General features: G+C 44.7%; 1 protein-coding gene across 1 annotated transcript; it reads right to left on the minus strand.

The window, feature by feature from the left end:
• Positions 1-92: 92 nt before the first annotated feature.
• CLNS1A (chloride nucleotide-sensitive channel 1A) lies at positions 93-21,169 on the minus strand. Its single transcript, XM_084649167.1, has 7 exons — positions 20,999-21,169; positions 18,861-18,997; positions 14,768-14,878; positions 12,948-13,058; positions 6,002-6,175; positions 4,045-4,129; positions 93-710 (listed from the first exon to the last, which is right to left on the minus strand). Exons 1-6 carry the CDS (start codon positions 21,115-21,117, stop codon positions 4,062-4,064), a joined length of 720 nt encoding a protein of 239 aa, XP_084505293.1. The 5' UTR covers positions 21,118-21,169; the 3' UTR covers positions 93-710; positions 4,045-4,061.
• Between the last annotated feature and the right edge of the window lie 785 nt (positions 21,170-21,954).

Below are 21,954 nucleotides of genomic sequence, written 5' to 3' on the forward strand. Positions count from 1 at the left end.
AAAAACACAAATAAGAACTGCCCAAAAAGAGCCCTGAGCAACTAAATGAGTCTTCCAAAGAAAATGATTGAAGGTTGCAACGCAAGCTTGGATTGTGAGATACAAAAGTCTAAGTTTATTAAACAATTTTGTTAATGTTTATTACAAAGAGACAAAACAAGTCTCATCTGTGGGACTTCACTCTACCCTCTCCCCTACCCAGACTCTGTCAGTAAAAAGTGACAGACAAAAGATCTGAATAGATAAAGCTAGTTACTTGGAGGGCTAAAAATTTAGTTAGTTTTGCTTTGCATCCTCAGCTGACTTTACTTTTCTTTACCAAACTCCTGTTTCTATCATACATGGCTGACTCAGTGGATAAACAGATACAACAATATGGACAAATTCTAGGACAACCTAGAATTCTGTTCTAATTACAATTTTGTTTCTTAATTCCTAGAATTCCTACAAAGGCTTCCTAGAAACGAGCCATGATTAGCCCCATTCAAGCATTAGATAAGAGGAGTTATTGTTTTTATCTTTTAAATAAAAACCCCACGGTGGTCACAGAAATATCAAACTCTGTTTTAAGCACATCTATAAAAGCATTTACAAACATGGATGTCCATGCTTAGGTCATTAATAGAGAAGTTATTAAAGAGGTTAATTCCCAATAGTCACTGCAATGCCTTCAGTTTTACAGCTTATTCTGGAAGTGCCAGGAGAGGAATCTGAAAGATACAAGACATGGGGTTTAGATAATTGGCGTTAATGAGGTTAATAATCTTTACAAAGAAGTCTCTGAACAGCTGCTCACAACAGCCTGGGATAACTATTCACTCTCAACATGTCCTGGGCCGGATTTTCAGAAGGGTTGGGCACCTGCAGCTCACACGGACTTCAGGGGGAGTTCTGAGTGGCCAGCTGGTCTGGAAAATCAGGCTGTATACACATACTACTGCTTTAAAAATCAATATCACCAAACTGCCAGTTTCATATATACAAAATTGTTTGAATAAAATGTGAACTTTTGTAAGTGGCATAAATAAAAAACTACTCTTGACAAGACGAAGCACAAATTTCACACTTTTATCATCAAAAAGTCTCCAAGAGCTTCCTCAGGCAACTGTGACATCTCATTTGCGTAATGAACAGGGACATGCAACGTTAGTTTCACATGATGGTGTCACTTCAGAGGCATGGTGGTTCCTTGCTTTCTAAAGGATCACTGGGACGTGATGTTCCTGCAGATTGTTTGCTCAGTCTGCTTGCAATGTTAATGAAACTAAAAAGAATTAAATCTAAAATGATTTGCTCCATAGCGTACTATGAAAATCTCAGTAAACTTCCTCTTTATTACAGTAACCTACATGCCAAAAACTTGTTAGCACGGTGATTAGCAGAGACAAAGAGCTGTTTGTTCGTCACATGGATTCTGTGATTACTTGGGAGTTATTTTATAATTTCTTGTGTTTTGAACTTGGTTAAAATTACATCAGCAAACCAACCTGGTGGCCCATTCATTATAGGGCTTTTCATACCAAAGGCTCTCAAGTGCTTTAGGAAGTGACGTAATACTTAGCACTACATACACACATCACTTTATCCACCACTGAACTGGAGCAGCTGGTTAACTGCACAGCAACAGAGGTTAGGACAGGAAGCAAAGAATAGCAAAACCAATTAACACCAGCAACACCAAGTTCTGTAACATTCTGGGGCATGTATAGTGTAGACTCAGGAAGAGAACCGCCAACTGAAGATATTATAACATAACATATGCTAGGTGCTTTGCCAGCAAAAGCATTACCAATACACAAGGCTTCTCATTTTAGGTTTTAACTGATAAACATCAATAAAACACCCGGATACAAAAAAATTAAATCAGTGTTTATCCAACACACACCAGAACTGGTTACCCAATCTGTGTTGACTTCACCCCCTTCCCAGTGCAGTTTGTTTATATAGTCCCTACTCCCAGGCTTCTACCTAAGGGCTAGTCTTCACAGAGCACTAATGCAGACTTGGCGGGCGGGGGAGGTGGGGGGTGATTTCTAAAGCACACAAATGTATTGCACATTAATTGTTCCATGTAAACTAAAAGTTCCCTAGGGTGCTTTCATTTAGTACTGTTTCAAATAGCACTATGAAGGTATACAAAGAGAAAGCCCCGACACCCGCCCTCCCCCCGATTTTTGGACATCTACACAGAGCTTTACCACCACCACCGCCCCCCTCCCCCCAAAAAACCCAACAACCCATAAGCCCTACAATACCACTTCCTAGGCGTCCTTAGATGCCTCCAATTCTACTGCTAACCCAGCCTGACCCAGCTCAGCTTACAGTGTGACCATTTGGTGGTAATGTTAGTACAGAAAGTAGCGTGGTTGCAGTGATATTACCACCACAAAGGAAACCTGCCTTTAGATGTGGCAGATGGATTCTTAATCCATGGGTTGATAGCCCTTGGAGGGAAAACACAGCTCTCAGAACTCCATCTCTATGGTAATAAGAGCGGATCTCTTCAAGGTGCAGATGCCATGGGTATCCCTGATACAGAGCGAGGAATCTGGACATAGATGGAAGAGTGACAAGAATCTTGATGTACCCGTAATAGCTCCTCTTTGAACCACTCATTGCTTCAGGAGGGTGGCAGGGCTCTGTTACAGACCTCTGAGTGGCAAAGAGTAAGGGAGGCAGAGCCCGAGTCCCTACAGCAAAGAAGAAAGAGAATGAAAGCTTACTTCAGGGCCAAGCCTCCCAGGATCAGTATGTGACCAGGGGGACATTCAAAAGCCCCCAGATAGTAGGAAGAGCTGAGTCAGATGTACAAGGAGCAGCACACAGGAAGAATAAGTAGTAGCAGGGGAGAAGAGGGTGGGAAAGCCACATATGTACTGACTGTCCACACACCAGCACCCCATAGTGATTCCCAGCCTCCCCCTTGTGCAACCCCTGTTGAGACAGCTGCCTGCCTGCTTCCTACACTTGCTAACAATTATTTTTGATTCATTTTCACTTGTCCTTTTTCAGCCATTTTTTGCACTAACTTTCGGTTAGTTTGCTGTTCCTCTCCTTTTTCCCCCCGCTCCCCAAAGGGTGACACGTTGCTTGGAGTGAGGCTGTCTAATGGTGGCTTCTTGAGGCAGGATTTTGTGCTCTTCTGGGTTGAGCAGGCCAGAGATGCTAAAGCCTATGCACTGCTGCCAGCACGTGTAAGCTGCTCCTGTGGCTGGCCACCTCAACAGCTGCTGCAGAAGCTGGAAGACAGGCAACTTTAATGGAACTGTACAAGCCCAGTGCAGAATCTGTATGTGTCAGAAGTCAATTCTTCTCATCTTTTCCCAGATTAAACTGCTACCTGCCTGCCCGCCGCCCCTCCCTCCTGGGAAATACTGGCACACTTTGTTATCCCACTAAGATCAAACAGACAGGAAGGGTGACATTGCAGAAGAGGGGACATAAAGACTTTTTTCTAGACCTGCTCCAAAGCTGAAAGCTTTCAATGACACCTCCACTAAGAAAGAAGTCCTGTGCCACCCACAGTAAAATAAGAGATAGACTTGCCACAGAGTTCTACCCCCTTGAACAGTCTGACAAATCTTGTATGTTAAGGGGGAAAACAATAGATACCAGGGACAATAACTTCCCAGCAACAGACCCAGTACTTGTGTAGCTTCCAAGAGACTTCATGAGATCAGACAATTCACGTGACCCAAGGATCTAGATCTACCAACAGCCTAATCTACCTTTCTTTGAAGTGTGTAAGGTCAGTGCCTGAATAAGAAGGTAATTTAACCTGATCTGGCTGTTCATTTTACAGTTTAACTAGTTTCCAGAGTTTTGATAAACACTGTTATTTTTTTTTCAAAGTTGCTGTATTTCTTCTTTTACTAGAAGATACAATCCCTGGTTTATTCACAGAACTCTCAATGGTTTCCAAAGTAATTTAACACAGGGACTTATGGTCAATTCTCAATTCATCGAACTACAAAAGCATACGGCTCTGCAGGATTGAAGAACCTCACACTGAAGGCAGAAAAAAAACTAAAGGTTTAAGCTTACAGCAGCATCCAACCTCCTCAGTGATCAACTTCTGCATCTTCAAACTGCCCTGCAACCACTGGTGCTGTGTCCACCTCCATCCCATCTGAAAACAAAGTCAAGGCAATGAAATACTGCAGCACTCACAAGCTGAACACAATGTGACAAAGTCAGTGCCCTCTGCTGGTGAGAGATTAGTGATGCAGGAGATACTAATATTGTGTTGACAGTATTCTAGGCAAGTTGAAAACACAGCAACTCCCCAGACCTATTTCACCTACTCTTAGCAATACCCCTTTTAAAAACGTCAGTCAGATAATAATAAGTCACTAAATTGCATGTTATAAAGAGATGCAAGGTTGTTAAACTGCAGTTTCTATTACTCTCCTAAGAAAACTTTTTTTTAAAAAGCAAGACCCTTATTTGTTTCACAGATTTGAACATTAGACCCCTGCAACTGAGATGGACACGTGATTAGAAAGCATAACATTGCAGGTGTATATGAAGTAGTTTAGTCTCAAATAAAAATCAATCTAGGGCCTGTTCTGAGAACGTCTGACCACGCTCATTAGTCTCCCATGTAAAGCCATCATGTTGAGCAAAGTCAGGATTAGTCATTTTTTCTGAGATTTCTTGACACTGCAGCTAAATTCAGAAGATCAGCAGCCAAGGATCTATCATGGAACTAAGCAAACCCCAACCCAACCCACTCTTCAAGAACAGAGCAACAGCCAACAAGATCCAGGAAGGCTACTAAGCTTGCTCAGAACAGGTCCAAGCTGTGCCATACACGGTCCATTTTATTTCCAACATCCAGAATTTTGGGTTCAAAATCCAGACTGAACTTTGAGATGAAGGGAGATTTCACAAGAACAAATGAGATCATATAAAAACATTTTAATACAAATGTAATGTTCCACAAGTTTGTGGATTAAAAATATACACTAAGTTAACCTATAAAAAAGGAAAGAAAATGCAAAGGTAACGCTAAATAGAGTTGTCACTCGGCTGGGTCTCTTATTGCAACCCGTCACACGTACCCAGTTACCACAGTGCTGTGCTCGGCTACAAAAAGGATGGGCTAAGGACAAAGTTTCACAGAATGTTTCAAAAGGGGTTAGGTAACGGGCAGAGGGTCCCGGGGGACAGTCAGGGGGCAGTTGGATGGGGTGGAGGTTCGGGGGGCAGGGGCGCAGTCGGGACGGGGGGTTGGGTAAGGGGCAGAGGGTCCCGGGAGGCAGTCAGGGGGCCGTTGGATGGGGTGGAAGTTTGGGGAGCATGGGGGGCAGTCGGGGTGGGGTGGGTTGGATAGGTGGTGGGATCCCGGGGGGCGGTTAGGGGTCGGGGCAGTCAGGGGACAGGGAGCAGGGGGGGTTGGACGTTCTGAGGGGGGCAGTTAGGGGGCAGTTAGGGGGCAGGGGCCAGGCTGTTTGGGGAGGCACAGCCTTCCCTACCTGGCCCTCCATACAGTTTCACAACCCCGATGTGGCCCTCAGGCCAAGAAGTTTGCCCACCCCCGATTTAGAAATTCTAAAAACCTTACCTGAACTGGTGCAAGCCTATATTCTGACACACACACTGCACATTTCTGACCCAGGGAAAAAGCAAGAGGTACTACCCTTTAAAGATTAAATGGCTAATAGCCCACAGCTTTTCCCCCATGTTTTCTAATATTTGTCTCCAGGTTGCTAAGATTGCATTCACAAAGCGTATAACAGTGATCGACCTACAAAATAGGTATTTTAAATGATAATGGAAATACTTACACACCAATGTAATTTTTCTTAATGTTTCAAATAATGTTATTACTCACTGTCTATACCATGAAACCGGCTTCTTTTTCCCAAACACACACAGAAGTTTATGATATTATTGCTCACAAGCCAATTTCACCATTGCTACTGCCACATAAAGCTGCATGCAGCAGGGGTCAAGAAACCTCACTACCTGTAGTCTGGTGGAAAGGGGCACGTCTCACCTTCAAACTCTCTCACTGAATCTTCTGTTCGCACTCCAGCCATGTTGTACTGGCTGCTCACAGACTGAGCTAACATGCCCTCTAATCTCTCCAAAGTGGCTTGACCCTCTGCAGTTAAGTGTGACAACCCTTCTTCATATGTGTAGAAGGAAGGGATATCGCCTTGTCCTTGTTCTGCAAAGACAAATTTGTATTTAGCAGATATGAAATTATAAGATACTAAACCACCTTAAAAAAAGATATTTCCGGACAGGGATCAGGTAACGTGTACTTATTTATTAACCAGGTAGGCTATTTTTAAACCAATAGTAAGAGTCAAACTGAAAAGGATTCACTAGCATTGACTACACAGCAGGATCTCTTGATGAAAACAACAGACCATTTAGAAAGAAATCCATACACTGTCTAAAATGCTTTTAAAAGAACTCTCTAATGAACAGCATTTTGCACTTTCATTTGCAGATCTCAACGTACTTCAATCAATACACTTCTCCTCAATGCTCCTGCAAGGCATTATAGCAGATGACAGCCCTGCTATAGTTAAGGTTCAGACCAGATTTCTGTTTAAAGCCTGAATCTTTTAAGTGCTCTAAATTCAATACAGTTACTCAGATTGCCTTGAAATTTGCAGTGCCTCATGAGAGCACAGGTTTCCATTAGTAGACCAAATCTGGGGACATTTGACCAAGGGGTTCCCTAAATACAGGTCTCCCCCATATAAAAAAATAAAAAACCCAGCCTCTCTCTCTCTCTCTCTTTTTTTTTTTTTTTTTTAAAGTTGACATCCTGGCAACTGATTTGTCCTTACAGATAGAGATCAAACAAGGGTGCAGATCCTTGCACCAGGATCTCAGACAATCAAGGGTTACCCTGGCAACCACCAGCCCATTGGGGAAAATCACATTAAAACTTTATTTGACAAAGATTTTGTTACTGTACTGTAGCACATCAAAACCATCGTATGCTAAATGAGATGCTAATGAAATTACAGAGCATGGGGCAGAGACTAGAAGAGGCTGGATGGCATATTGCTAAAATCTGTCGGTCAGATATTAATTTTTGGGAAAATGTATTTTGGCAAAACAATTAGATATGCAAATACGTGATGGCAAGGGAGCTGCATTTTAGAGGGTGGTGAAGTGGAAGGATTAGGGGTGAGAAGAGTCTGACCCCCCTCTTTCAGCTCCCCGCATGGGAGCCAGGTTCTGCAGGGGCTTGCCTTACTGGGAGGGGGTCTGAGCCCCTGCTGCATGCCCCACCAGTGTGAGCTGCGATCTTGGTCTCCTGCATCCCAGAGTTGTTTGCGCCCCACTCTCTTCTCCCTTGTTTGTGCGCCAGTATTTAAGGCACCTCAGCACATCTATGAAGGTCTAACCCCCCCGTCCCTCCCCATGTGAGCTGGGATCTGAGGAAGCCCTGCCTCTCTGGATGGAAATGGGCTTAGAATGGGCATGCTCAGAACAGATACTAAGACAACACTGCTGAGACTGGCATGAAAAGCTGGGAATGGGCACTGGGGAGTGGGGAAAAGAACATCCATGGACATGAATGGAGCCGTTCACAAGTCTCAGAGCTATTGTTTCAGGCTGTATTCAACTCCATAGGGTATTCAGCGGAGAACATCTCAGGGGGCCTATTAACACTGCCCTGAGCCTGCAACTTGGGCAGAAATCTGAGAACAAAAATTTTTCCCAAATATTCATTAAGTTGTTTTTTAATTATTATTTTGGAAAAATGTAATCTGAGTACACCAGAATATTCAGAAGATGCTGAAACCATATTTGAAAAGAAAATAAATTACACACACAAATGCTCACTGGGAGGGGAGTTGTGATTAAGGGTGCGAAAGTAGTTGGTAATATGGGAAGTGACGTTTGGGTCTACAGCAAGGGCAGAAGATAAATGGGAATGGATGGTAGAGGAGGGAAGAAGGCTTGGGGGACTCATCTCAGAGGGAAGGGGTCAGAACATAAGAACGGCCATACTGGGTCAGACCAAAGGTCCATCCAGCTCAGTATCCTGTCTTCCAGCAGTGGCCAATGCCAGGTGCCCCAGAGGGAATGACAGACTAGGTAATCATCAAGTGATCCATTTCCTGTTGTGCAAACAGAGGCTAGGGACACCATCCCTGCCCATCCTGGCTAAAAGCCACTGATGGACCTACATTCCATAAATCTATTTAGGGATTAACTGGAGTGGGAGGGGAGAAGATAGGACAGGATGGACAAACTAATCCAATTTCCTTCTTTGACAGGGTTTACTGGCCTAGCAGATGAGAAGCAGTAGACATGATATATCTTGATTTTAGTAAAGCTTAAGCACACTAGGGAAATATGGTCTAGATGAAATTACTATAAGGTGGGTGCACAACTAGTTGAAAGACCGTACTCAGAGAGTAGTTATCAATGGCTCACTGTCAAACTGGGAAGATGTGGTCCTGTAGGGGTCAGTCTTGGGTCTAGTACTATTCAATATTTTTATTAGAGACTTGGATAACAGAGTGGAGGGTATGCCTATAAAATCTAGATGACTCCAAGCTGGGAGGGGTTGCAAGCAGTTTGGAGGACAGGATTAAAATTCAGAACAACTCTGAAAAAACTGGAGAATTGGTCGGAATTCAACAAGATGAATTCAATACAAGACAAGTGCAAAGTACTTCACTTAGGAAGGAAAAAAAAATGCACAACTACAAAATGGGGAATAACGGTCTAGGTGGTACCACCACTGAAAAGGATCTGGTGGCGACAGTGGGTCACAAATGGAATGTGAGTTACCAATGTGATGCAGTTGGAAAACAGGCTAATATCATTCTGGGGTGTATTAACAGGAGTGTCATATGCGAGGAATGGGAGGTAACTGTCTTGCTCTATTCGCACTGGTGAGGCCCCAGCTGGAGTACTGTGTCCAATTCTGGGCGCCATGCTTGAGGAAAGGTGGACAAAGTGGAGAGAGTCCAGAGAAGAGCAACAAAAATGATAAAAGGGTTAGAAAACCTGACCTGTGAAGAAAGGTTAAAAAAACTGGGCACGTTTAGTCTTGTGAAAAGAAGACTGAGGGGGGGGAACCTCATAACAGTTTTCAAATATATTAAAGGCTGTTATAAACGGGATGGTGATCAATTGTTCTCCGTGTCCACTGAAGATGGAACAAGTAACGGGCTTAATCTGCAGCAAGAGAGATTTAGGTGAGACATTAGGAAAAACTAAGTTCTGGAATAGGCTTCCAAGGGAGGTTGTGGAATCCCCCATCAGTCGAGGCTTTTAAGAACTGGTTGGACAAACACGTGTTAAGAATGGTGTGAATTTACTGGGTCCTGCCTCAGCACAGGGGGTTGGACTTGATTTCTCTAGGTCCCTTCCAACCCTACATTTCCATGATTCTACTACATAGGGTAGCAGAAGTTGGGGGTTCAAGGAGGAGCTCATATCAGCCCTGAATTCTCCCCTTCTGTGTGTGTGTGTGCTGAGATCTAGAGACCCCTAATCCCTCTGCAGCGGTTTGAGACCTCTGCTTGCCTGCTACATATTCTGGAATCTGGGACACCCTGCTCCACTTAGGGTGTCTGAGCCCCTTTCTCTGCCCCTCCATATGAACTGGGGTCTGATGTGCGGGGAATGAAGATAACATTAAATAAGAATCCAGAAAAAGAATAGTGAAGATACACTGTGGCCAGCCCTCCCATCCCACACACAAGTGATGCATATCGGGGAGGGGAATGGTTTGGAGGTGGTGTGAACTGGGTGGACTCAAGGTACGGCTGGCAAAGTCTGGCTGAGGCAGGGGCAGGAGTCCCAACTGGAGGTAGGTTAGTGGGAGTGACTGCCCAGTTCAGCATGCAGCTGGGGCTACATAACCCAGGTAGCATGCAGCCCTCCAGCAAGCTGCAGCATAGGGAAGAAGACTGCACTGTAAAAAGTTGCTCCTTGCTAACTAATGGTTTCATGAGAAGGGGAGGGGAATTGGAAGTGTTGGCGGGGGGGGAGGAGGGGAAGCTACACATTGTGGGGAATGGTGGGGCAGGGAGAAGGAGACACACACCAATCTTTTCTCACATGCTTAAAGTTATGGTGATAACCATATAAAACACATGGTAAAAGACAAAAACCACTATCTCCCCTGGGCGAACACATTTCACAAAAAGATTACTCCGCATCCGACTTCTCACTTCTTGTCCTCAAAGGAAACCTGTCAGAGGCAACTAGTGAGAGGGACACAAAGGGGGCACCAGCTAAAGGGGGGCACGTGACCTCCCCATGTGACTCATCCCCGCCCCCCAAGTGACTCATCCCTGCCCCGCCTCCAGTCCAGGACCCCCGCACTCTCCCCATCTCACATTACCTGGCAGAGGAGAGGGGCTCTGCTCCAGTCCCCCTGCACGTCCCAGGCAAGCAGCGTGGCCAGAGGCTGCCTGGGAGAGTCCAGCCGCTGCGTGCCGAACCAGGGCTCTTCCCATCCAGCTCTGGCCCTGCCCCTTCATCTCCGCAGCTGCCAGCCTTGCCCACCTCCCCACTCCACTATAACAAAACATGTAGGAGGGGGAGGAGCACTGCAGAATCACATGGCAACCATGTGGCCTAGTGGAAAGACCACTGGACAGGGACTATCCCTAGCTCTGCCACTAGCTTGCTTGGTGACCTTGGGCAAGTCACTTCATCTCTCCATGCCTCAGTTTCCCAACTGTAAAATAGGGATAAGGATGTGAAGCTGTTTGAGATCTACTGATGAAAGGCACTGCATAAAAGCTAGGTCTTTTGATTATTACCTAGCCACAGCTGCATACAAACTGCAAACCTTGGTGAGAACTACAATTGCCTGAATGACCACTAATGCTTACCCACAACATTTCTCTATTTAAAAAAATAGGAAATTAAATGGCAAAAAATTCACTAGCACGAGTTAAGGCTGCCCAGTGATAGCTCATGCCCTTCCTGAATACTGAGTTCAGCAAAACTCAAACTTCTGAAAACTAGGAAAGAGAGTGTAAGGTAATTGCCCAGGCTACCTTAACTCTGCCCTCTTTCAGCGATGCCCCAATACACCCAGAATACACACTGCCTTCTCACTCTAAACGACAGGCGTTACCTGCACTTGCCATACGCTCAAACACTGAGCCTACTCCCCTGACAGAATACCACACCTGTAAAATTTAACAACTATTTCATACCATTTTATAACCCCTTCCCACTCACTCACAGAATACCATCTCCACCTACACTCTCCTTTACTCCTCATTAAATCCAGACTGTTCTCGTACCCTATCTCACTACTGACAATACCCAGGGCAAAAAAAGGCCCCAGTGCCCTGTTGCTAACACAACCTACACAGTTCTTCACTGAAACAATGCAGACCTCGAGGTATATTTCCTGTGACCACACACATGGGGGGACTCAGCTCCAGATCTCCTCATATCACAATCATTGCTCTTCCAATCTGCTTTGACTTATTCCTCCCTGATTCAATACAGTTACACCTAAAACAGTAAATGCATAAAATTCCCAGGGACTAAAACCAACTCCAGGGGAGCAGAGTTAAATTGTGTGGGCATTTACCTTAATGCTGTATGTCCTTGTTTTCAGAAGTTTGAGTTTTGCTGAACTCAGCATTTGGAAAGAGCACAAGCTATCTCTGGGCAACCATAACCCTGTGTTAAAGTCTTTTGCCATTTAATTACATTTTACATACAAAATATGTTAAGAGAACAGTAAGGTTGCAAAGTCGAACACTCAACATTTAGGAAATCCCAGAACCAGGGGGCCTGTGCAACCTTAGTTCAGCCCCTTGCACATTTGGATTCTAGTACAATCTTTAATTATATGACCACATATCTCCCCACACAAGATGCACAGGATTAACGGTGTTCAGGGAATGAATCAGAGTTGTGTATTGAAGGAGACTGTGGTCTGTAGGGGCCCCACTTCCCTTGTTGCAGAAGTTGGAAGGTGTGTAGTGAATGAGGCAGGGGGATTTCAGGAAGAGAAAGGATGGTCTCATGGTTAAGGCCGTTGAATGCTGTCCTGGAGAAGTTAATTTTATCCCAGTCTCTGCCACAAAGTTCCTATGTGATCCAAGAAAAGTCACTTAAACCGAGCTTATAATAAACTTCAAACTGCTAGAAACTTTACAAAATAGTTAGGAATAATACTTCCTGGTATACAAAGGAGGAAACAGAAATCAGTTGTCCAAGCTCTCCAGGAAAACTGTGTAATAGTGGAGAACAGAACCTACCTTTCCCGTTCTGTGCTTCAATCACACACACACTCCCTGAAAGTTCCCTTTATTACCATTTCTGGACCAGACTTCAATTGGCATTATTTACATGAGCAAATGCTTTATTTTAAGCAAGTGCTTTGCTGAATCAGGACCTTTTACCACTGACTCTTCCACAACATGGCTGGAACCACCTAGCAGTTATTGCCACGTAGAATCCCATCTCCAGCAAAGCAAGTTGCAGGTCATACCTCTGGAAGCAGGAGGAGCCTGAATCAGAGGAGAGCTGCTAGACAGGTCAAGTAGAGAAAGCTAGTGTGGTGCTATCAAGGGACTCTAAGAGTGTGTGTAAACTAACAGTCCACTACACATTGTGTTCAAGTGACCAAGCCATAGGGTAGGTGTTGAAATCACATTAGCTTGTTGACTGGGAAGGCTGCTGTCAGTGTCTTGATGCTTCTGAGAATACAAACAAGGCTGTGTTTGGATTTTTGCTGAACTCCAACTAACACGCTACAGTCCAATTAGTGATTTTCTGCTCATTTCTGAGCTTCTACGCCCCAGAAGTACAATATAAAAAATTATTTACATTTTTAAAATGTAGATACCACCAGTAACAGCCAAGGAACTTCTTCTAAAAATACAATAGACACAATTCTTAACCTGAGAAAGGCCTTCTAAGACAGGCTCCAGATACACAAAAGTTGGTAGGAATTTAAATGGTAGCTTATCACTAACCATGGGCTTCCACGTCATACTCCTCCCCTTCGTAATCATTGTCTGAATCTTCATCTTCAGGGTCTGGGTGTAGGGCTTGGCATTCGCACATTGCTGAAAACATAGCTTCCACTGTAAAAACAAATCACACAGAATTCTCCCATTGGTGAATGGCCAAAACAGCTCTATAGACACATTCCAAGGCCAGAAGGGACCATTGTGATCATGTAGTCTGACCTCCTGTGTAACACAGACCATAGAACTTCCCCAAAATAAATCCTAGAGCAGTTATACATTAGTAGGGACGTGACAAAGATACTTGTTTTAACCAAACACTAAATATCTGCCCCTAAAAAAGGATGGATAGTAAATTTAAGTCTTCAGACTGGGAGGGGTCTTCATCACATACATGGCAGCATCCAGGAGTGGTGAAAGGGCAGAGTAACAGAACCCCCCCCACCCCAATACACCATGACAGCACTCAGGAGGTTCTGGGGTGGGAGAGGAGATCAGAGAGCGAAGAAAATAGGAATTCTCCTTCACTAAAGCAGCCACTGAATTAAAATTAAAAGTTACACTATACTAAGATTACAAACTCGCAAGCAAATTAAGTTACTGCTTTTTAGATATTTCCCTTGATAGTCTCTAAAGTCATCACAGGGATGAGAGATAAAAGTTCTGTCATGGATTAGAAATCATCTGAGACACAGAACAGAGTAGGAATAAAAGGTCAGTTTCCAGCATGGCAAGAAGTTAACAGCAGGGTGCCCCAGGAACCCATACTGGGCAGGGAGGTTAATATATTTTTGAATGATCTGAAAGTGGACAGGCGGAGAACAACATTTGCATACAACACAAAATTCTCTTTAGTCAAGACAGAAGACGACCAAGGAATGCCAGAGACACATAAAAAAACTAGGAGAATAGGCACACTGTAAACCTTTTTCCCTGCACTTATGCATTTTTGAGTTTAGACTCACTGTAAATACCCAAAAAGAAAGCCTAGGTTTCACCCCTACAGAAAATTTCATCCCAATTTGCAGCAGTCAAGAAAGAAAAACAATGTTGGGACATATAAGGAATGACAGAAAAATACTGAAATCACTTTCCATAGATCAAGGGCACTCATTCACCCAGAATGTTGTGTTCATATATTGTCACCGTATCTCAGAAGAGACAGAGGGGAACTAGAAGAGGTTCAGAAATCGGCAATGGAAGTTGTTAGAGGTATGGAAAGACTGCCACAAGAGAGATTAAACTAACAGTAGTTAATGAACACATTTGTTACACTAGTAAAATGGCATTGTAGATGAATTAGGAGTTGCAGACATGTAGTCTGGTTATTCTCAGAATTATTATTCATCAGATATAGTCTGGGTATTCTTAGAAATGTTATTCAGCTACAAACTGCAACTGTACTAGAATACTCATTGAAAACTGACTGCCCAACACATCCCAGCCTTAACTGAGATACTAAGACAGACAATAAATTAAGCACAATCTACTTAAGGCTATTTCTAGAAAGGCAGAAGTCTAATAGTTACCAAAGGGTAGTGGGAGTAGGGTGACCAGATGTCCTGATTTTATAGGGACAGTCCCGATTTTGGGGTCTTTTTCTTATACAGGTGCCTATTACCCCCCCACACCTCCTGTCCCAATTTTTCACACTTGCTGTCAGGTCACCCTAAGTGGGAGTCATGTCACTTGACCACTCTGTACCTCAACTCCCCATATGCGTCAAGTCCCTACCTCAAAAGGGTAGGATGGCTTAACTCAGTGTTCATAAAGAGCTTTGAATCTCTTAACAAAAAGCTATACCATTATCTTATTTCTTTACTTACAGGCTGATTTGTCACTGGGTACAAATCTGAATTCTGCAATTGGTTCATCATCATCATCACTGTCTTCCTCCTCTTCCCCTTCAGCCATGGGAGTTTCTTTTGGCTCTTCCTCTAAGGAATTCAAGTGTTCAAAAGAAATCTAAATGTTTGCATTTCCCCAAATTCTGGCCCACTTGTTCTTTTAATGCACATACATATTACATATATAACAGAATCAGGGACCTGGTTCCAAAATGAAGCAACAGTACCAGTGTCCCATAATAGAACTAAAGTCACATAAAGAACACACAGGCAAAGCATAGCTAAGGCCCTTGTCTGCTCTGCCTCTTAGGAATTTATAGGATGTCAATCACCATAATATCCTGGAATAGCACTGTAATTGAGCCCCTTTGCCTTACTTCTATTTGTAGTATAGGCAGGCCCAAATAAATGACTAAGGCCATGTCTATGCTAGCATCACAACTGTCTGAGTTACAACCATACTTACATATTTTTTTGCAAGTGTCCCCACTCTGTGTCCAATGGGGCAAGGGTTTCTCTTCTTCTAAATGCAGCCTATAGCATAGCTTTAAAACGATAATAGAAAAAGACACTCATCTACATGGGAATGCTTGTTTTCACCAGTCTAGCAGTTTCCCTGAACAATGGGGATTGGGAATTTTTTTCCCCCTATACTGTAACATCAAGGGTTATAGAGAAACCACAGTCCAGTCTGGTCAAGGAAACTGACCTAGACTCTTCCTAAAAACAACTGTGTTCAAAATATGGTTTTGTCTCTATATGCATGATAATTTCCAATTATAAGAATGACAGTAAGTAATTACTTGATATACCATGTTTATTTTATAGTGCTGTGATACAGTCCCCATTAAATCAGTCAGCTTTTTGGATTGGCCCAGTAACGACAGAGTTAACCCATGTTCGATTTCTGATCTCGCTGCTCCTTTTGCTAGGCAGGCACAGGTGGTGGAAGTGGTGGGTAGGAAGCATGCTCAGCCTCCAAGGAGCAGGTGTGGGTGGGTGCCTCATGACTTCTATGAGTGAAGTCTCTGGACAACTAAGAAGCAGTGCTGAGAAACTCTACAGAGATTCATGTTAGAGCAGTGGTTCTCAAACTGTGGGTCGGGATCCCAAAATGGGTCACAACCCTGTTTTAATGGGGTCACAGGGCTGGCGTTAGACTTGCTGGGGCCCTGAGCCGAAGCCCGAGCCCCACTTCCTGGGACTGAAGCCCGAGGGCTTCAGCTGTGGGGCTCAGGTTACAGGCCGCCTGCCGAGGTTGAAGCCCTTGGATTTCGGTTTGCCGCCCCACCTGGGGTGGGAAGGCTTTGGCTTTGCCTCGCCCCCCTCATGGGGCTCAGGTTTTGGTCTCCCCTCCTACTGCTGTTGTGTAGTAATTTCTGTTTCAGAAGGGGGTCTCAGTGCAATGAAGTTGAGAATCCGTGTTAGAGGCCTGCTGCATTTTTACATCTACTGAAATAAATAAAATAAGGAAGATGGCTGTAACATGGAGCCTTGTACCTGGAAGGTTTAGCATAGGGGTACAAACTAAGCCCACATCCCAGGAACTGCAGATTTTCTAAAGGAATATGGATCAAGTCCAGCAAGGCATCCATTTCCATGAAGAGCGTCTTGTACCACCAGAGCCCAGAAATTCTGCAATGTAGTAATGTCAAGACTCAAAACAAGCCAGCAGAGTGTCCACTGGCTACCTCCAAAAATAAAGGATTCAAGGAGACTACCCAACACTTTGCAGGCTGACATCAGCAGGCAAATCTCGCGATTGTGGTGCCCAGCTGCCTGTTCTCAGTTATATCAATCTCATGCTAACCACTTTATAAAACACAAAGATGCTCACAGGCACACACAACTCACTTGGAGTATGACAAAACTTCCAGAGAAAATACTATGGACCTTAACCAGCCACGCTACACAAAACATGGAAATTCCTGCAATAATTGAAGCAGTGAGGTTTTGCTTTAATGCCCTGAATTCCAACCAGCAGATAGCAGCAATATGGTGTTACATACCAGGAATGGACTTGAAAACTAATTGTTCAGGTTTCCACAGGCTATAGAAGATTTACTGTAGCCTGAGTTTGCACGGAAAAATAGCCAAATTGCTGTTACAACACAGGGGAATCTCTCCAGGTAGATTTCAGAGTAGCAGCTGGGTTAGTCTGTATCTGCAAAAAGAACAGGAGTACTTGTGGCACCTTAGAGACTAACAAATTTATTAGAGCATAAGCTTTCGTGGGCTACAGCCCACTTCATCGGATGCATAGAATGGAACATATAGTAAGACATATACATATATATATATATATAAATATATAAATAAAATAGCTTCTCACAATTTGTATGGTAACTTCCAACTTATCTGCATGTGTGTGTATATATAATCTTACTATATGTTCCATTCTATGCATCCGATGAAGTGAGCTGTAGCCCACGAAAGCTTATGCTCTAATAAATTTATTAGTCTCTAAGGTGCCACAAGTACTCTTGTTCTTTCTCCAGGTAGAAGCAGCTCTAGGTTCCCATGTGGTAATGCCAAAATTAAGAGCTTACCCTTATTTATTTATTTATTTATTTAATTCAAGAAGTTTACAAAGCTTTTTCTCTAACCTAGATTCACTCAACATTTTGGAAGAAGCGTAGTTAGAAAGAGAAGGATTACAGAACTTGAATAAAAAAATATATACATTGTCCATTTCTCCCTCACACGCTATCTGAACAAGGTTCAGTGGAATGACTGTCTTTTTGTATTAACAAGCAATAGGCTCCTTAAAATATACCGTAAACAGACATTATCAAAGCTGGGACACTTAATAATTTAGCTACCAAACTGCTCCTTTCCCTCCTCATTTGCTACCTGCACCTATTATGATGTTAGTGGGCTTCTTTCTTAAGGAAGCACTAAAAAAAAAAAAGACTTTAAAAGGAAATTTGCGAAAAATATGAACTGTGCACACACTGTTGCTTCTTTAAGATGCATAAAAGTAGCACAAAAGACTCAGCCCAAAAACATTTTTTTATAAGTAGAAATCCATGTCTTGTCTAACCAGGAAGACTGTTAAATAGAGTATTTATTAGTACATTATTACAAGTAAAGTTATGACATCAGAATCTTTAACAGTTCGAAAGCTGAAGCAAGTGACTGGAGAGTGGGGAAAGAGGAGAGATTTTTAGTCAGTCTATTTAAAACTTACTTTTAGTTTGTCTTCGTTAACACTTATTTAACTGCAAAGGACGAGTGTTGTGGAGAAAAAATGTTTTTGTTAAAAGAATACAACACCCTACCCTTTCAGCAGAAGTTCATCATATAAGAGCTCCAAAATCCCCAAAAGCACCTCGAGAAAGACAGACTTATCAAACCTGGTATTTCTAAAGGGGTTTAAAAAAAAACACCACTTTCAGGTCTCCTTTCTAGATCATGAAGAAACAAGAAAGAGCATAAGACTTAGTTTTCTTAAAAACCTCTGTGGGACAGCTTTAAAGATTCAGTAATATGCTTCATACCATGAATTGCTCTTACACACCTGAAAGAATTCTGAATGAAGGCTTCCAGCGTAATTTCAAATCGCAGGCATGCAAACACCCATTCACTACCCAGAGGAAGGGAAGGAGTAGAGTAAGGAGAAGCAGTGGAGGAAAAGGGCACGAACACAAGTATCAAAGGAGCAGATAAGCAGGTTTTTATTCTGTTTAAATAGGACAAAGAGAGAAGGAACAACTAAAATCTGAAGTTTAATAAGAATACTCTCCTGCTATACATTTTAACAGGTCAAGAGGCAGGGTAGAAAATGTGAATAGTAAAAGTGTACAGTCAGGCTTCCAGAAAAGGCACAGCCTTTAAGAAAAGGAAAGTAATGGGGTAGAGTGTTTGAAATAAAAATAAAAAATTTAAAAACAAAAAAAAACAAAAAAAAAAACCCAAGGCCTGACACTTTTAAATCTCAATTTCCTCACTGTTCATTATGAACAGTTCAAGTGACAAATTACCCCAACAGGAAGACCATTTTCATTTCAGTTAGTTTACTGAACTACAAAAGGAAGGAAGAAAAGTATGTAACAATACAGACATACCATACCTTCAAATTTGGCATTCACCATGACATACAAATGTTCCCATGGATAGGCATTTAGGTCCCTGGAGACAGCATGTAAACTTATGGTGGGATAGTCCAAAGAGAAACCCAGTCCAGACTTATCTAACCATGAGAGGCGACTGGAAAAAAAATAAGTCAAATTAAACAACTCCAAAGAAGTTCTGAGTCATGTGACTCAACCTTACAGATGAAGTTCAACAAATCAGAAACAATAAAATCTATGGAAGAGATACTGTAGGCAGCACTCATCCCACTTAGAACTGAACAAAGGCCCAAGAACTATGCTAACAGGTCCTTGTGTTTAAAATAAGACAACTTATGGTCACAGATACTATAACATTTTTATTTTTTTTTAACAAGAGATGGAGTGTGAATCCAAGTGTTCTGGACAAGTTTCATCTTGGATTAATACATTCTGATACATTTCGTTTTCTGTCCTTTACTCCTATATGTGCTGTTGATATCTTGCACCCCAGAGGTAGCTGCACCAATCCATGAGTATAGTCCATACCTCAGTTTGTAAAGTGCTTTGTGATCTTTCAAAACAAAGAGATCATCATAAAATAAGATCTTCCAGAAGTTGTGATGAGGATAACAAATGCAACATCAATACAGCTTACATCAGTGAGTGTAAATGAGTTTCTATGGGACACCAGGAAGAAACAGGATTTGATGAGGTGGGGAATCACTTTCCTAATTATGATAGGCAAGCTGTTTCTTTCCTAAGTTTTAAATGTTGACAGCTGTAAAAGCACTGAGTCTGTACTTGGATCTAATGCCTCATTGTATTCAGCAGCGCCTGGTTCTCCCACACTATGGAACTCCAGTAATGTAACTGGAGTGCATACTGGCTCATTCTATTCATTGCTAGTAAATGGTTCTGGTAGAAGCCTCCCAACACACTATATGAGGAAGCAGGGAGAAATATTTGTGTAGACCTCAGACAAAAGTCTATTGAAAGCAAAGTAAAAGGCGCAACTCAGTATTATGCATAAATACCACACCTAAACTTAGCTAAACTTAGCTTGGCTTAGCTACGTTGCTCAGGACAGAGTGACGGCAGCACAATTACCTGGTTTATAACTTGGATTTCAGCACAGATAGCTAGTTTACTTATTTCAGAGTAACAGCCGTGTTAGTCTGTATTCGCAAAAAGAAAAGGAGTACTTGTGGCACCTTATAGACTAACCAATTTATTTGAGCATAAGTTTTCGTGAGCTACAGTCTCTAAGGTGCCACAAGTACTCCTTTTCTAGTTTACTTAAGAAGTGTGTCTCTAAGCTCCCCAGGGCAGTTCTACAGCACTGGGCATAGTCAGCAGTTAAATGAGGAAGAGCCGTGCACAGAAAGGCAGAGAAGCAGATCTCTGTACAAGAGTCCAAGAAGAGAGCCCTAGCCAGAGCGAGAGAGAACATCCTGGGATAGCCTAGAGATGGAGCCTAGAGATGGAGGGACCGGGAGCAGACTGGCAGGCTGGAAGCGCTGCTCCACACTGTGTCTAGGTTGCGGGCACAAGGCTCTGAGCCAGCAGTGGGCTTCAGGCACACAGCGAGCATCCCCAGAGCAGCACTGGGCATCCACGCGATTCCCAACACAGCCTCCATGCCCAACACGCTATTGCAGACCGCTACTGCTCGGATAAACACCCTGAAAGGGGCGAGAGCACTGAGCTCTGAAAGTAGAAGTCTGAAAACAGAGCAGCCCCACCGCACCAGGGCCCGCCCCGGCCAGGTCCCCTCGCCCGGGCCTGCCCCCCCCCGCCAGGTCTCGACCCACCCCACCCGCCGCCGCCCGTCTCCTCGCCAGGGCCCACCCCGCCCCCAGGCCAGGTCTCCTCACCAGCCTCCCCCCCACCCCGGCCAGATCTCCTCGCCAGGCCCCCCCCCGGGCCCAGGTCTCGCCAGGCCAGGTCTCCTCGCCCCCCAGCACAGATCTCCTCGCCAGGCCCCCCCCCGGGCCCAGGTCTCGCCCCCGCCGCCCGGTCTCCTCACCCCCGGCCAGGTCTCGCCCCCCCGCGCCGCCGCCCGGTCTCCTCGCCCGGGCCCGCCCCACCCATCGCACCCCCAGCCAGACGCCGCGCCTCACTCGCCCCTCCCCCCCAGCGGCTCCCCGGGCCGCACCTCTCGGCGATGTACAGCGTCCCGGTGCCCAGCCCGCGACCTCCCAGCACCGCCTCAGTGTCGGGCTGCTGCTGCCGGACCCCCTCGGCCGGCGGCGGGAACCGCTTCAGGAAGCTCATGGCAACCGTCTCCCTCCGCCCGCCGCTCCGAGCCAGGCCGCCGGAAGCGGAACCGCCGCTCTGGCCATCGATATGCCGAGGCCCGAGCCGCTCTAGGCAGCGCTCTATGGTGAGGAGGCGGAGCGCTCGCCCCGCCCCTTTGCGCTCGGCCGCGGGCGTTCCAGTACCCCCACCCCGGGGGCGTCACATGCCCTGCTGTGTTATTGTAGGGTCTCCTGCCAGGGGAGCCGCTTGGGTCCGCGGCACCTTACAGGCGGAGAGGCGTAGCGGAGCATAAGCCTTCGTGGGTGAACACAGGGGTGCATGCAGGCGTCCCACGCAGGGGGTCTTCACCCACGAAAGCTTCTGCTCCGATACACGTCTGCTAGTCTGTACGGTGCCACAGGGCGCTTTGCCGCCGCTGCCCGGGGAGGCTCGTCTCCCAGCTGGTACTGGGCCAGACCCCACGGGGCTTGGTCCAGACTGGCCCAAGGTGCTAGGGGCCTGCGGTCGCACCAGGCGGTGGGTCACTCCAGTGCCGGCAGCAGGGGGGAACGGCCGGGAACACGGGAGGGCCCATGCCCCGGCCGCCCTGGAGGGTCATGCTACGGAGCCCTGTCCCCACAGCAGCAGCCAGTGCTGAGCACGCAGGAACTAGGGCAGGAGCGTGAAGACACATAAACCCTGCAGGGGGGAGGCCAGGTCTACACACAAAAATAAGTTGGCTTTACTACATTGCTCAGGGATGTGAAAATCCCCACGAGTGGTATAGTTAAGACGACCTCAAACCCTCCCTCCCCCCGTGGACAGGGTTAAGTCAAGAGAAGAATTTGTGTTGATTTAACTATCAGCTCCTGG

The sequence above is a fragment of the Lepidochelys olivacea genome, assembly GCF_965140295.1.
Source record: "Lepidochelys olivacea isolate rLepOli2 genome assembly, chromosome: 1".
NCBI classification, from domain to species: domain Eukaryota; kingdom Metazoa; phylum Chordata; order Testudines; family Cheloniidae; genus Lepidochelys; species Lepidochelys olivacea.